Here is a 16,361-nt window from a genome sequence, read left to right on the forward strand (position 1 = left end):
GATATCTGAAGCATATTGTCGCATAAATATATTATTTATTATTCGAACGATATAGGTACGTACAACGTAACGAACTTCGTGTCGAACATCTTGTAGCGTGATGCAATGTGAACGACTTTTGTAATATCGTAACAAGCTGCACTCGAAACCACGCTTCTTCAAAACAAATATTAGACCTCAAGTGCTGTTAAATTATCAACTACGCGATGATGTTGTATACGATCAAATACGGTAAAAACGTGCGACCAACACACCCGAGGATTTAAAGCTAAGCGAAAGGAAAATCTTAGAAATTGCAGGTTCCACGGGTGTGTCGATTCGATCTTAAACGATAACGAGTAAAAATAATGCTCACGTTCGCACAACCAGGCAGCTTTTTAACAAATAGAAAGTAATAAAATATTGACAAAAAATCATCGAACATAGCCTCGTTGTACGAAACGTAATTTTGGTAATTTCTGCGTGCGATCAACGTTATTTCTAGTGAATAAACAGGTTCGCATGCAAGGTAACATAAAACATTCGCATTCTACGATATAAAATTCTCTCACATACTAACGATTTAACGTGCTAATGATCGAAAGTCGATTAAAATGATGTGATAGTAGTCACTTGTCGGACCGTCCTCGACAGTATGTCGTCGTTATTCCTATAAATCGAAGGTATTTTGTTAGAAACTCGTCAAGCTGATCCTTTAGGAAAAGCAATCATTCATCGAAAGTAACGAGCCAAGTAATGGCGTATCTTGTGCATCTTTGAAGTCGCGCTCGTTTATTAACTCGTCCTATTATCTCTTTCGCGGATTAGCAGAAATTTCACGACCTTCGTAACGATCTTTAACGCTTACGCAGAGTCGTGATGATTCGCAGTGATCACTGGTCCTACTCAAATTCTACGCTAGAAAAGGAGTCTTTTTCGCCTCTTGGCATTACGGAATAGCATCGAAGGCAACGAATGAAATTTACAGGGATCCATATCTCGCTCGAGGAGTAGCGCATGCGACAATCGAAATCTTCTTCAAACATTTCACGAAGAAGATCGTGATCATCGCGAATGTAACGTGTAATATATAATTGGTTGGATTCGATGGATCTTAGACACTGGTTTCGTCTAAGATCCATCTGAAATTCTAGGTGTTCGCAGTATCGTAGCTCTTGTACGTGTGGGATGATCTCTTGTGCCTGACGGTGCAGAACAAGATCATGCTGGCCACCTGTCCGAATAGCTGAAGGAAAGCCACAACAAGACCAACAGTTCCGACCACGTGAAGCCTAGTAACTAGCCACATTTGAATAGCTGTTGCGCAACCTTCTTGGTACCAATGTTCCTTGTTTCGTTCCCCAGGGCCAAGACGACCGCAATATCGTTCCCTCTGTATGCAACAAGAATCGGGTACGCGGTCTTCCGTCGGCCATGCGTCGATCCGGAACCAGTCGGTATAGTCTCGTACACCGCAGCAATGGAACTAAAATTGTCGCAGAAGATCAATGAACAATTAGTGAGATTCGATGCAGTTGAGAGAAATTGTTTATATAGTTTGACAGAATAATGGTACGTACACCGGTCATAATAAATATTGGTAAGCTGTTATATTTATCGTACATACGTATTACATATTAATTAATTAAGTTCAAATATCATTCAAACGTCACATCATTTAACAGTACTTTCATGCGACTACAAAAATTTGATACTGCGAAAGTGAAGCATAGAACCTGATAAAAAATGCTTCGTTGGTATGTGTCAATACTTTTTGCAACCACTGCAAATGTGGTTTTGAGAATAATAAATATTTAGAATAGTTCCAGTCTCGAGTCGTTAATCGTGGATGGTTTTAGCGTTAACGTTGACATACTTAGCTGTTCTCACCTCTGTGTGTATGTGGTCCCATATAGCAGGAAGAGTACCAGGTTCCCTGGTCAGATTATAATGTTTTTCAATACCGAAAAGAAGCTCGTCCTTCAAGCTCTTCGATAAATGTTCTCTAAAGATGAAGGCCAGAGTACCCAACATGGATTCGCCGAGGAACATCAGTATTACCAAAAAAAAGTACTATGAAGAGAGAAAAATTAGAAAATGAATATCAAAGCAAAGGTGATACCCGTAGGAAAGTGGACGAGGAATGAGAGGCTACGAACCGTGATTAACATGCATCTCGATTGAAACCATGCACCACAGCATCCGAAGAAGGCGATGACGAAGGTCACACATCCAGCGGCTAACAGCAACGAGTCAGCTGACGCGAAACTGTAGTGCGGCACCAAGGTCGTGTATCCGGAGTAAGCCAATCGTAGCCACAGGCCTGCACCCAAAATTCCACAAGCGCATAACTGTAAAAAATGTTAAACGAGTCAGAACGACACTCTGACCTGGATGCTCTCGACCATGACACGCATCTTTCTACGTCGATCATCCTCGTCGACTTTACATTTTTACATAAACTTAAAATTAACATATGACTCTAGAAATACCAAGATAAGACCGGAAAGATCATCTTGACCCAGATCAAAGATTACAAAATCGCTAAACGTTATCTTCATTAACGAGTATCGAAATTGATCTTTTATGCAATTATATTGATTTTATACGAATATGCAGATAATTATTTTCTAGACGATTATTCTGCATACATTCTAAATTCAGAAAAAAATGTCTCAAAGCGAGAATCAAGAAGAAAATATCGTTGACAGAGCGGCTTCCTCCTGACGGTTCGACGCGCAATTATGCAGGCGATATGATCGCGTGTGCTTCCGTATGAACGTTGCACGCTGTTGCGAAACCTCTTAAATCACGAGGTCGAATGTAAGTTCCAGCTATGCGTGCTCGTTCGACCTCCAACCGCTGTGTGTAACTTTCAATCCTGTCGTTTCTGACACCTTGGTAGTCGCTCTCGAAATCGGCAATCGATGAATTATGTAGAAGAGAAGGAAGATCGACGGAGGAATGTCGACGTTAGTGGTTTTCACGCTTGGTGAGAATCTTGATTATTCAGCGGGTATACAAAATCGCAAGTAAAAAGTGGGTCGGCAACGAGAAAGCACGCTCGTCTTGTATTATAACGTTAATGAAACTCTAATGCAACCAGACGACCCAACAACGTTTCTTTTCACTGACGAGACATCGGTGTATATCGTGGACAGCAATTGAAACGCCGCAGCTCGATTTACACGCGTATTTCCTTCCTTGTGCCGGTGGCCGTCTCGTGGTTACTGTCTCAAAGGGGAAATTGCCATCCTGGTCAGGTAAAACATAGTTTCTATATACACATATAGTGTACGTCTAGCTGACGTATTCGGTGACAGCCAGATTAGAAGGTATATTGACCTTTCCTCGGAAATTGTTACGGTTTAGTAATTCACCCTCCCTATGCTGCCCTCCAGGCGAGATTAAAGCCGTCGTTGTACCGAGTGAGGCCACCCGTCATTTACGATTTCTACCGTTCCTTTGTTCAACTGCCTCAATTTTAGCTCGTCGTCTGTAAATCTCCATCCCATTATATCTATCTGTAAACCTCCACCCCATTATACCTGCTTGTATTGTTCGAATGAATGGTGCGGCAGCTTTATTACTACGCGGTTCAAAGCTAATATCATCCTGAATCAGACGTATTTTCGCGCTTTCACAGTCTGCGTCTTTGTTGAGATTGACATTGTTATTTCGAACGATTAGAGGTATCGAAATTGTATTCCCTCAAATGCTGTGTTCAGCTTTCATTTTATACATTATTTTGTCATTTAGAGCATTATATTTAAGCGCAAATTGTAAATGTTCCAAAATACTAACAGAACAGTCTACTATACGTGAATCACGCAATAATAGAATGTCTGCTAGTAGCAGATATCTGTTCATGCTAGAAGTAATATTATCGTAATCTAAACAGCCAATGAAAATGACAAAGATGTGGCTTCTCACAAAGTAGCACTCGACATTTCAAAATTGACTCCGATAGTTTCAAATATAAGAAGAACGGAGCTCCATAGAATTCTTCGTGTCATTCTCAGGCACCAAAACAAACCAACGATCTTTTGAATCTCTATTTGAATAAATGAAACCTGGCATCACAAAAGTGATCATTTTTATCTTCAATAGTTCGCAAGTGGAAGACTCTATTGCGCTTATGAACGGGGGTGTACTAAGATCGAGCCAAGTCCAGAGTCCAGATAGGTAAACTGGTTAAACAGAAACGTTGTCGGCAGAATACTCGTCCTCGCTGCGATATATGGAACCGGCGTAAATTAACATCAGCGTGGTAACAACGTGCCGCATTATCCAATATAGTTAAATTAGTTCGAACGAAGTAACTTACGCGTCGTTGCTCAGGATCGAGACGAAATCGACCGATGCTCGACCGACCCAATATCCCAGCCACGGTTCGTCGGCGAACAGCATCGCGGCCAACAGATCGTGGCCGCGTGCAATCAATGGACGAACGGGCCAGTCGATCGAACGATTAAACTCCCCTCGATTTACGTCGTCCACGAAACGAGTACCGTTAAGTATCTCTCGTGGATGAAATGACCGTGCAGAGTCTCGATCGTCGACTGCTGATTAGCAAACCGACTGCGTGCCCGCGCGAAATTACAGACGCAATTTCAGCGCAGACGCCTGGAATCGTTCGAGTGTGCAATTAAGGACACGACATACGTAATGAGACCCGTGGAACATTGAAACCTAGTACTTCTCGACTACACGACGGTACAGGAATTTAAGATGAGACGACGACGTTAAGGAAAATAGAGTGTACCTGATATATAGGCCAATTGGGACGTGCCTCGATGTTGCGTACTAGAAACAATACTTTAATCTCAACCAGTTGTCAATTGTCTTAGGATATCCGATATAAGGTTCAATAAGATTTCACTATCTGACTTGGATTATGAACTTTTTTATAAAATTATTAATGTGCATCAAAAACGATACATAAAATGCTATACGTCAAAATATTACAAACGACAGTCGGAAATATTGATATTTTATTGTCCTAATTTTTCACAAACTACCACGAGTATGCTAAAAGAACTAACAAAAACTAGTGTCCGATAAGTGAGATCATACAGTAAATATCTATCGACTTTAAGAAGTATAAACATTCCACCTTATTCGAAGTTCCCCTGTTCATTTCGAGCGCAAGTTTTCGAATTGAAATCTCCAGTTTATTAATAGTATCTCGTTCATTAGGCTTCGGGAAGGTAATACGATTTTTACGACGTTCTTAATCGTAGAAATGTCTGATGTACGTCTGTGTAAATCCAAATGTACCTCGACAGTAATGAAGAAACGTACGGCGACCGGTGTGCACAAGTTGAAAGATTTACAAGGAAAAGCCTCGTCAGACGAGCGTCTGCGAGCGTCTTCTCGGGTACCGTAAGTAAGTTCATAGCTCATAGAGCACGGTTCAACGTCCTATTTAAGAGTAGCGTGCGGCGGGGACGAGCGATTTCAAGTGGCACAATAAATTCGAGAGCAGAGACAGAGTTCGTTGGAATGCACCGAGAATGACAATGCGCATCGATTTAATCGCATGCGTGGGCCGTTCCTCCTGTTTCTGTTCGCGGTCTTCTGCTCTACGTTGCGCAGCATCGGCACGAATAGCGATGGAAATTAACTTGGTCGATCGTGTTTCTGGGTTCGCGAACGTGACACGCTTACGGACGTGTTTGAACGGCGTTGTTTTCGCTTCGTGCGCCGTCTCGTCAGCGGAATCGCGAACAATATTTATTTTTAACTATGTAACGAAAAGAGAGAACGCTTTTATGAACGTGACGAACGATGACGGTAGAATAGAATCGGATGTTGCATGCGGTAATTATAGTTCCATGAAATCTGAATAAATCCCGATGATGACGATCAGGCTATGAATGGAATGTTACGTATTTATTACTTTGTATCAGGTTGGTGCATATAAATTCCCAAGTTTTTTAATGGAAACATATAACGAGCGTCGAAGATAATCTCATCCATTATCGAGGTTTATTAGTACAAATTACTTTTTTATCCTTCTTAATATAAATTATTTCAAAGAAAACTATAACAATTCTATTCCAAGAATATTTAGATTCGTAGGACCGACGATCCACACGAAGTTAAAGTAATAATTCAAATAATCACTAGTTACTTGGTGGAAATATACAACGAGTCGTATGTGAATTACTTTGATTAGACGCACGAAGGATTGATGAAACTATGTTCAAGTTTTATTTGAGAAAACACGTTAGAAGCACCAACTTATGTAAGTAACTTCTACTTGATGGATTAACAAAGACAGCAAGTGTTACGTACCCAAATGAGAACGTTGAGGGAGCAGAAAACGTGCCTGATGCACGTGTATCCTGTGCGGCCCATGCTTCGACCCCTCGCAAAGTCCTCGCGACGAAGGGATTGGCAGTGTTTCCTAGAAACACGAGGAATGCGATGATTCTCACCTGAGAACTGTCCCGAAGCAACTTTTACGTCGCTGACACCTGTTTCAAGGATTCAAAAGCACGAACCCGCAAAGACAATCGCGAAATCGAACATGCGAGCGTTTGGTTAGCGCGCCGCGAATTTTGATTGGGCTACGCATGTATTAACATCGATCGGGTCGTTAGCATTCGTATTTGTTGGTCGTTAACAGCGCTCAGGAAACTTTCGCTGCTTACTCTCGCCTGAGTCACGATCGATCGGGATCTCGATTCGCAAACCACGCTCGATCGTGACCGGGTAAACGTTTTAAACGAAAGACGCGGGAAGATCGAACGACGAGGTTCGAGTCCGGCCAGGAACTGAGCATCGTTTTGGATTACCGGGAAACGCGTTTACCACCAACGAAACAGAGACGAGCAACAAGAAAGAGAAAAAGAAGAGGAATGGCAGGAGAAGATAAAGCTTTACGAGCACGGGCGACGATTACATATTCCTTGCGAAGCCCGACGGTTAATGCCCATGTTCTACTTATGTTAGTTTATTGCTGACTTGATACTCGATGTATGATGAATTGATCCTTTCAATGTTGATTAAAACGAGGATTTTTTCATTGGTGAATCATTGGTGAATGAATGGTGTGGATTTTACGTGTAGTATTTTTACGTACGGGTTTAATATATGAGATAGATTTTAAAACAGAGAATACGTTAATTGTCCATATATCTTCGTAACAGTTATAAATAGAAAAAATATGCAAAGTATTCAAAATATCGAATGATATTTAGTGAATGAGGAATACGAATGTAACTATCATTTAAATTCCACATCCAAAATTAGTTACTCTTTATAATATTTCACCAACTCGAAAGATTCTTATTTACGGCTTTTTTAAATTCTGTTTATTACAATATGAAGTTGCATAAATATCGGCAGTTTAACTATAAATTTAAACACCTTATACCTTTTGATACGCTCGTATAACGTGCAGTTTCAGCTTGAAAGGTTTAAATATGAGGAAAGGAAAAGAGAAATAGATCTTCGCTATCGGATATATCAACTTACAATCAACTTTCGCCGTCAAAGTTCTCATCCTTATCACACAACGACGATTTCAACTTTTCGGCATACTAGTCCCCGAGTATTTTAGATGAATTATCAACACGAAAAACACACGTGAATCAATTAATAGATCGTACCGGTTGACTGACCAGCCTGACCGGTTGTCAGGCGATCCTCATCGGACGAGGATCCGTTCCGGTGTGTTCGGAACCAGGTTGATACGATTGGCTGTGGCCCCTTCTGGGCCTTCTAGGTCCCCTAACGGGACACCCTGCCGACAGCCAGGCCTCTTACCTATACACAATCCCGATCACGATCGCGCGGGTCCACTTTGTGGTGGAGGTAACATCTATGGAAAGGTATGCTCACGCGAAGACGTCACTTTCCTACAAACGTCCACTGAGTAGCAACCGAGACGCTCAAGGTCGTCGGAAATCTGCGATCGTGTTTTCCTTTCGATGCCTGTCGCGTGATTGATATACGTAACCAATGCTTGCAAATGATCAAACGATATTTTTACACTTACAAATTAATACGTTAGCTGTTAGGAGAATTGTGTTTTACAGAACGATATATTTTCACACCAATGATACCGAAACGTTTTTACAAAATCTGATTGGCATAAGATTTGAAGCAGATCAAACCAAAATCATTGGTAATCTAATTTAAAATTCAAAATTTGAAAACAGATTATTTAACACTCTCGCTGTCATTGACGTATACGTTGTGACAATTCACAAATTACGTCGATAATAATGCTGTCTTTTTAATTGTGTTTACATTTTCACTGAATATTCATCACTGTCAATAGGAAAAGGAACTGCATCGCAACGGTAATTACATATTCGACATTATTACTCATTGATTCTTGCCAGTTATTCAATTCAGATAATAACTCGTAACAAAGCGCGACAAAATTTCTGATAGAAAGAATATATTGTTCCTGGGAGAGAAAAAATCAAATTTCAAATTCGACGGATTCCTATGGATCGTCGATAGTCCATGTGGTGTCCAGTGTTGATCACCATTGATTCTCGCAATATTCAACGTATTAACCGTCGTTAAAAATCGATTAAGAGCCATAAACCTGGTGCTTGTCGTTCGATTATTACGTTTGCAAAACTATGTAAATAAAAATCTCTATGGCGACATCGAAAGATACCCTGGAAAGGCAAGTTAGAATTGTAAAAGCACATAAAAGATTCCACTGAACACGGTCACGGTATCAGAAGTTGTGATCTCGGAAGCATAGTGGCAGCATGTTTGACGCACTTTTTTCATCCATTAAACATAGCTCGTCGTGCGCACGTGTAAGTAATGGATCGAATAGCGCACGTCCTCGACCACTAAACAAAAGATCCGCGCCGCGATTTTCCTCTCGACACTTTGTTTTAATTAATGACAACGAGAAACTGATTTTTTCCCTGCTAATTAGCAGTGACCGATTTCACTGATTTACCGGAGTTTCACCGGCTATTTTCATGCGATTGTGCGACACGCTAATGCCGTTGAGAATAGTACAGACGATTTATCGAACTCTCTAATCTAGCACAAGAAACGTTGCATTTACCTACGCGTGACGGTAAACGATTTAACTGTACGAACATTGCGACGCGAATTTCTCATCTGCACGCATTCGACTGCGTTCCTTTGCACAGGTGAGGCGTTAGTCGAAGAACCGCGAAAAAAAGAGGGACCGTGACACAGCTTATCTCAAATGGTCGAGTGTGACATTAATTTCCCTCGGTTCACCGGTTTCTGCGCGTCAAATCGCGCAAATGACGCGGCAAAATGGAATTCTCGCGCGTGTAGAATTGTGATGCATTGTTTACCGAGCGTTCCACGCGCGTCGAAGAAGGAACGCGTAATTTATGTTCACAGCGAGAATGAATTTCACGATCGTCGATTCGATTTGTCTTCTTGTCACCGGCGATGTGCATCTTAGTCTCCTGACTGTGCGTTTACAATGGTTTCGACTTGGACGACTGCCACCTTTCGTTATTCGCATAGTTTCGATAGAACGGAAAAATCCCCACTTCTCCCTTCTCGATTTGAATGTCGTTATCAGCATGAGATAATATTGATTCATCTTATCGCGTAACCGAACTCGTCGTGCAATACACGGTACCGTTTGTTGCGAATGGCGCTCGTTAAATAAACGAGAATTAAAAACGAGTTCAGGGCTGGTTCGAGGTTTGCAACGATAAATCCTAATATTCCTCGTAACCTGTATTCGAAATAACTGTTGCGAAACTCGTTTTTCGAAGCAGGAAGAATTGCAAATTTCCGATATTATAGGTACAGATGGTAAATCTGAAATCTTCCTCTACGAAATTCACGACGAACGTCGTAAAAGAATTCGCTGTAGGTATCAGTTTACGAGAAGAAAGTACATCTGTGACGATAGAGTGACTTTTGAATATTTGAAGAATTTTCATAAATAAATAGCATCCTACTGAAAGGTCGTTTAAGATTTAAAAATCTAAAGGAACCAAGAATTAAACGATGAAAGATGATCAAATTATAAATTTCTGACTGTCGGATAATCGTTCGAAAATTCGCTGTAGGTATCAGTTTACGAGAAGAAAGTACATCTGTGACGATAGAGTGACTTTTGAATATTTGAAGAATTTTCATAAATAAATAGCATCCTACTGAAAGGTTGTTTAAGATGTAAAAATCTAAAGGAACCAAGAATTAAACGATGAAAGATGATCAAATTATAAATTTCTGACTGTCGGATAATCGTTCGAAAATACTATAGATATCATTACGATGGTACAGTAACATAGTCATGAGATTCGACAGACATTTTCGATATTAAAATCCCACGTTTATACGCATCGCGTCATTAAAGGTACGAACCTGACAAATCGTTCCGTTAAGTCATCCTTCCGAGATCACAGCGTGAAAATTTGCCGAAGATAACGCGTTCGGTTGAGATTCGACGATAATTCTCGAAGAGCGGGGTTGATCTCGTACTTGAAATCAATTCGTACGAGCGAAATGGACCCGCAAACGCCGCGGCTAATGAACAACGAAGAGAGTGCGAGGGGGCGTAGGAACGGTCCCCCTTACCACGACTTCCTGCCAATTGCGGACAATTTGCGATCATCTATGACCCTCCCCGTTCGTCGCCCCGTCGACGTGAACGGTGTGGACGGTGCTTAAACCGTAAAAGTTAACGCGGCACGACTCTTTATCTGTCGTTCCCTTTTTCGCATGGTGCGCCGCTCTTTCTCGCTTTACATGATACGTACGATCGACGACGGCCGCGCATTAACGCGTCCTACGCGGCTCACTTCCCACGTGACGTAACCGAGGAAAGGAACGACGAGCGCGTTGCGTTTCCAACACATCGCTCTATCATCAGCTCTATCTCTGTTCGTGCGTGCAATTTCTGCAACGAGGTTAGTGCCGATCGCGATCACTATGCTCGTTGCATCGAGGTTCGCGTTTTTCCGTGCTACGAACCACGGCAATTCGTGCTTTTCCAAATCGAGGCGTTTCAATTCGCTATACGTCACGCTTTCTTATTCGCAGATGAGTTTATTTCGCAGGTTTCCTACTGATATATTGTTAGATGTTTAAGCCGTAATGAGAACGTGTAATGGTTTAACCAAAACTTTACGTTGTGTATAATCGTTATTAGGATAGTAGGTGTAGCGTAGTTGTCGAGTTATTTGAAACGAGGGGATCGTTAAAGAAAAAGGCGGCGCATCAATTACGGGAGGCGAAAGGAGAAACTGAGAGGCCAGCGTCGTAATTCCTAATTTATTACGATGTGCTTGTTAATCGCGAAACGATATGCGTCCGCGTACACGCTTGTCCTCCCACGTGATACGGCGGAGGATCGAACAAAGGACCGCGTATAAGCGCCATCGTCGTTTCACATCCCCTAATCCTCCGCAACCTAATACGTGATCGGCTCTTCGAATGTAGGTTTATGTATATGAACGGGGAGGATTAAAACTTTTCTCCCTCGTAAAGTAGAGAAGAGATTTGTGTTCCCACGAGGGTTCCGTATTTAGATTTTTAAACTTGTTAAGAGATATAAATCTTCATTTACATCACTTATAAGATGTCTCGCGTATATGTAATGAGAAAACGAACGAACGAATCGATCGAAATCGGAAGTGATCCTTCTCCATTGTTTTCCGCGGTAAATGACAAGTGGAAAGCTTCTAGTTGGCGATTAAAGTGAGAAGAGATTTCCCACGAGCGCGAAAGAAAGCGGAAGATAACAGCGGAGGAGCGAAAAGTATCCAGTGACGATTGTTCCGGAAAGAGGAACATGGGAAGAGAAATCGACGTTCAGCCGGTTCGCACGATCGATTTCCTTGGTGGCGCGATTACATCGCGCGGATTATCGAAACGGTCTGCTGCGACATTTAATTAACGTTTCTAATCCCCGAGTGTAGAGAGGATTACGGTCCTTGATCTAGAAACTTGTTCTAATCGGGGATCATTAATAACAACGAAGGCTTTTGAACGTGTAGTTAACAACGCTGACGTGCGTGTATCATCGGGACAACCATCGTTAAATTGGCTTCACATAATGATTTTCAGTCTATAATAAGTACAGTAGTCTACAAATCTCATGAGAATGGTTGCGAAACTAAATTTCAGAAGTGTAATGATGTCAGACAACAATTAGCGAAGAAGATTATGTTTAAACGCGATAATCTCACGATTATCAAGCAATTAGGCTATAAACAAATTGAGATAGCGTGCCATGAACATCAGGTGGCAATTTGTGCATAACCATGGGGCAGTGTCAGTTCGCTACTCGGTTAGAGAAAATTGTTTCTCATATAGTCGCTTAGGAGGAGAAACGTGGGGAGGTGCGACGAGAATAGTGTCATTGGACAATTCGCATTAGCATGATTATAAGAATCGTTTATAATCATTATTATGTAATGCATGATCTCGATTGCCTTACGTAACAAACTTCACGCACGAAACTGCGTGTTTTGCCTTTTCACAAAAACGCTTGTTCCCTAACAAACTGTTTCTTAAAAGAAATTTTTTTTTTATAGAAATTTTATAAAAATTGCACGAGTTGATTCCACGATTTACATCATTGAGATATCAAAGTCCAACGAATGAATTCTACCATGCTTGTAAATGGTGTAGAAGCATTCCTTATCTAACGTAGAGTTCGCGACAAAATTCCTAAGAGCCTTGACGGGACTGCTAATTTTCTGCACGAAATGAGGCAAGAAGAATTTCATAAAGAACCGGTTGTCTCGAGAGTTTGAGAATCAGCGTTCTAGAAACAGGAGGGAAGGAAGTTATAAATTTTATTTTCCATGAAAAATATCTTATAAAACGAGAAGAAACAATAGAGAGCGTATTAGCGTAGGAATTTTCCTGACTGGATTGCATAATGTTATTCGTGTGGAGTATGATGTCTCTCGCAAAAGATATCGTAAATGAAATGCGCCTTCTATGCGGAGACGCAGATTTTTTTTAAAGTGCGTACCTCTGACTGAACGAGTCAATGGACCTTGTTAAACGTAGAATAAAAAAGTGAATCAGGGCAATAACGCTTTACGATCGTCGCGATTATTCACCGGTCAGCGTCTTCTTTAATTTATGCCTGTCGTGCGAAATTCTGTAAAACGATACATTCATTCGGGCCCGCGAAACGGTGCGATTCTTACAGACAACATGTTAAATACTACATTTACCACGATATAACAGTAAACCTGAAAAAAACGCCCGTTTTATTATTTATTTTCATGCACGGAATGGAATAAATATTACGGTAACAAGTTCAAGAGGGTTGCGCGTGAAGTTCAAAAAAACGGAAGTGTCGAGGGCCGGAAAGCGATACGAAACACGAAGAATACCACTTACAGGTGGGATGAAAGTGGGAACGGTCCAGTACTGCGTTGTTGACAAGACCTGTCACGAGCTCTTCGACACTGAATGAATCACGAAAGTTCATGGAAAGTGGAGTCAAAGGTCGGCTTGTGTTCGCGACAGGTTTCGAGTACTCGGATAGACTGCACGTCAGGAACGCGCACAACTCTCGCATATCCGTTCTCCATCGGGCATCGCGAAACGAAAGTCGCCATCTGACGGGAGCCGGAGGAATTGAACAATGTGAGTTTACCCGGGTAGAAAGAGCCGTGTCACGGTTATGACCCGCGGATAAAGGAATGCACTTTTGTGATATTATTATGTTTCGTTCTGATAATTATTTCTGTCATTACACTAACGACAAAAACAGTTTGCGTATTACTTCCTAATTTGTTGCTTATTTACAACGCTTCAATTACGCATAATCGAGAGAAACAGAAAAATAAGCTTGTAAATAATGTTGGGTTGGCAACTAAGCAATACTTGGCAATACTATCGCACAGACATCAAACGATCAATTAACGTCTAATTGCATATGATAATTAGCGATTATTATGTCGTTAACAGAGAAATTTGTTTATTCAAAACACCTTAATTCAAAATAACATCAAAAACGCATAAAGTACACATTGAGCAACAAGGGTGTAAAAGGAAGAAGATCGTCTTCAATTATCCTTCTTATATCTCTGAGAAGACTCTTCCATAGAACTGAGCCATAATTCTAAATCTTTGGTCAACGCGGGCCGTTGCGCGTTTGGTTCGATTTCAGCGATTATTTCTGTAACTGGAATCTTCAAACCTGTGACAGTTTGTCTACTAAGAACAACTGCACGTACGAAGTTGTCCGTCAAACTAATGAACTCGTGTTCCAGATAGAAGTGCTTATCTTCCCAATATATTAGCTGCGAAATTAAAACAGGTTTTTCATTTCATGACATTACAATACATATAATTATATGTATATTAATATACAATTAAGGCTAATTATATTATATTGTATTATATTTTTCTAACCTTCGTGGTAACTTTATAAGGCGTAAAAATGGGAATAGCTCGGCGATACCGAGTCGACGAAGCTCCTTGCACTGCACCTCCGCCTCTTTTTGCAATGGACGCGTAAATTCCACTGCAATCGTAATAATGGAAACGTGCGAAGTCCAGTTCACGAAGGTATCTGGCATTATTCATGTGCTTCAAAAACAAATCCACATCTTGTGTTGTACATATACCTAGAGAAATGAAGAAAAACTTCAATCTGTTCTCTTTTAATTTTTATCGATAAAAAAAACATCTACATACTTGTCAATCTATTCATTTGAATATATGTATGCAATTTTATATTTTTACATATTACTTAACTACGATGTATATGCTTGTTACACATCATTATTTATTATATCATTATTTTATTATAATCTTTACGAATTACTCGTATCAATGTTTATTTAATCGGATTTGGCATTTCGTGTAAGTAAAATTGCAATTTAATGCCATGATACCAGAAAAAGTAAAGAATAAAGAAGTAGATAGGATAAAGTCATTCTTCATATTTTACTTATGATCTTTGATATTAATGTAACATTTGAAATATAGTGCGATCACAATTTCATTACAAATTTTTCTTGTTATAATAATATCTATAATTTTCTAGTACTATGTAATTTATATATAATATATAATTTATATATATATATATATATATATATATATATATATATATATATATAATTTATACGTATTCTTCACAGGCATGAAATAAAGAATACCTGAATTTTTGAGTATGAAAAATGTCTGGTCAATCATACTTGAAAAATGCTTGCCTTTAAATTCTTTTAAAATGGTGGGGGTCCCGCTTTACATTCACCAAAGATCATTCATTGACTTAATTTCCATTGTTTTTATTATAAGTCATGATTGTGCCTACTGAACACGTGACCGAACGCGCGTGTATCCATGCTCATTGATACATTACTTTTCATACAAAAAAAAGTATTTCATCGAATGAATATTATCCCGTATCTTATCTTGTATATTGTAATGGTCAATGAAATACTTATTGTTATATCATCGATTTCACCACAAATCGATAGCAATAATAATCCAAAGAAAAATACTCATTACTAAAGGATGTATTTCTAAATAGATCGAATACAAAAATTAAATATAAAGAACAAAATAGTCGCGAAAATACTATCATAACCTATAACCTATTTATCATAATCTGTAGTAGCATCATAAAACTGTTGAAACTAGGAAATATAACCGATGGTAAAGATGTTGTGATTATTACCATAGATAGTAGTAGTATCGAAAATCTTCTTTTTCTTCTGTAACAGCCTGCTCGAACCTAACGTAAACAAGATCCTGAGGAAATAATTTACGTCAAAGAGCATGTAGAGAACAAGTAAGATCGTGACGAAGCAGGCGCACACCATTTTTCTATAATGCTTCCGGAAGACGAGACGTGAAAGGAGAACAAACAGCTCTTGACGTTCACAAAGCCACAGTCCAAGCAAGACTGCGTGCGGTTACCATGAAATTCCAAACTGCGAGGTCGCTTCTTACACTGTAACCGGTTCCTCATTCTATGACGTTTCGTTGTAATCGGGACGGTGCTTGCTCGCCGCATGTACGGAAGCATTCCACGCGGTCAAAAGACGATAACGAACGCCCAATATTTCGAAGATTATGATATTTTGTCCTCTTTTATTATAGTGATTTTATAATTGTGAACAGATGACAACTCGATGGCTCGTTGTGAGAATTTAATCGATCGATCGATCGTTGATGATCGTAGCAAATGAATAAATAGGTGAGTCAATGAATCAACGATTAATATGATTTAAGAGACTATGCATATATATCAACAATTCTTGTATAAACTATATACAAACTGAATTAACTGGTGTGGATGGAAATGAATATTCTTTGGCTGCACTAATCAGCATAATCTTCATAAAAATGATGTCGCGTTTAATTCAGAAAACCGAGTAGATACGATTTCTAAAAATATATATGCTATTCGTTTTATA

At 39.9% G+C, this 16,361-nt stretch overlaps 2 protein-coding genes across 6 annotated transcripts; both read right to left on the minus strand.

The window, feature by feature from the left end:
- Window positions 1–15: 15 nt before the first annotated feature.
- Window positions 16–13,493, minus strand: Tsp5D (Tetraspanin 5D). 5 transcript variants are annotated; one of them, XM_069114967.1, is made up of 5 exons: window positions 13,324–13,493; window positions 6,280–6,391; window positions 2,139–2,330; window positions 1,870–2,052; window positions 16–1,465 (listed from the first exon to the last, which is right to left on the minus strand). In XM_069114967.1, exons 2-5 carry the CDS (start codon window positions 6,340–6,342, stop codon window positions 1,130–1,132), a joined length of 774 nt encoding a protein of 257 aa, XP_068971068.1. In that variant the 5' UTR covers window positions 6,343–6,391; window positions 13,324–13,493; the 3' UTR covers window positions 16–1,129. The 5 variants fall into 5 exon arrangements, with proteins under 5 accessions (XP_068971068.1, XP_068971070.1, XP_068971066.1 ...); XM_069114969.1 differs by lacking the exon at window positions 13,324–13,493 and adding an exon at window positions 10,327–10,345; XM_069114965.1 differs by lacking the exon at window positions 13,324–13,493 and adding an exon at window positions 9,294–9,422.
- Window positions 13,494–13,889: 396 nt separating this feature from the next.
- On the minus strand, window positions 13,890–15,905 carry LOC138180794 (protein THEM6). The gene is made up of 3 exons (XM_069114984.1): window positions 15,620–15,905; window positions 14,344–14,558; window positions 13,890–14,231 (listed from the first exon to the last, which is right to left on the minus strand). Exons 1-3 carry the CDS (start codon window positions 15,762–15,764, stop codon window positions 13,995–13,997), a joined length of 597 nt encoding a protein of 198 aa, XP_068971085.1. The 5' UTR covers window positions 15,765–15,905; the 3' UTR covers window positions 13,890–13,994.
- Between the last annotated feature and the right edge of the window lie 456 nt (window positions 15,906–16,361).

Source organism: Bombus flavifrons, chromosome 6 (genome assembly GCF_040668555.2).
Source record: "Bombus flavifrons isolate JBK064 chromosome 6, iyBomFlav1_principal, whole genome shotgun sequence".
Taxonomy (NCBI): Eukaryota; Metazoa; Arthropoda; class Insecta; order Hymenoptera; family Apidae; genus Bombus; species Bombus flavifrons.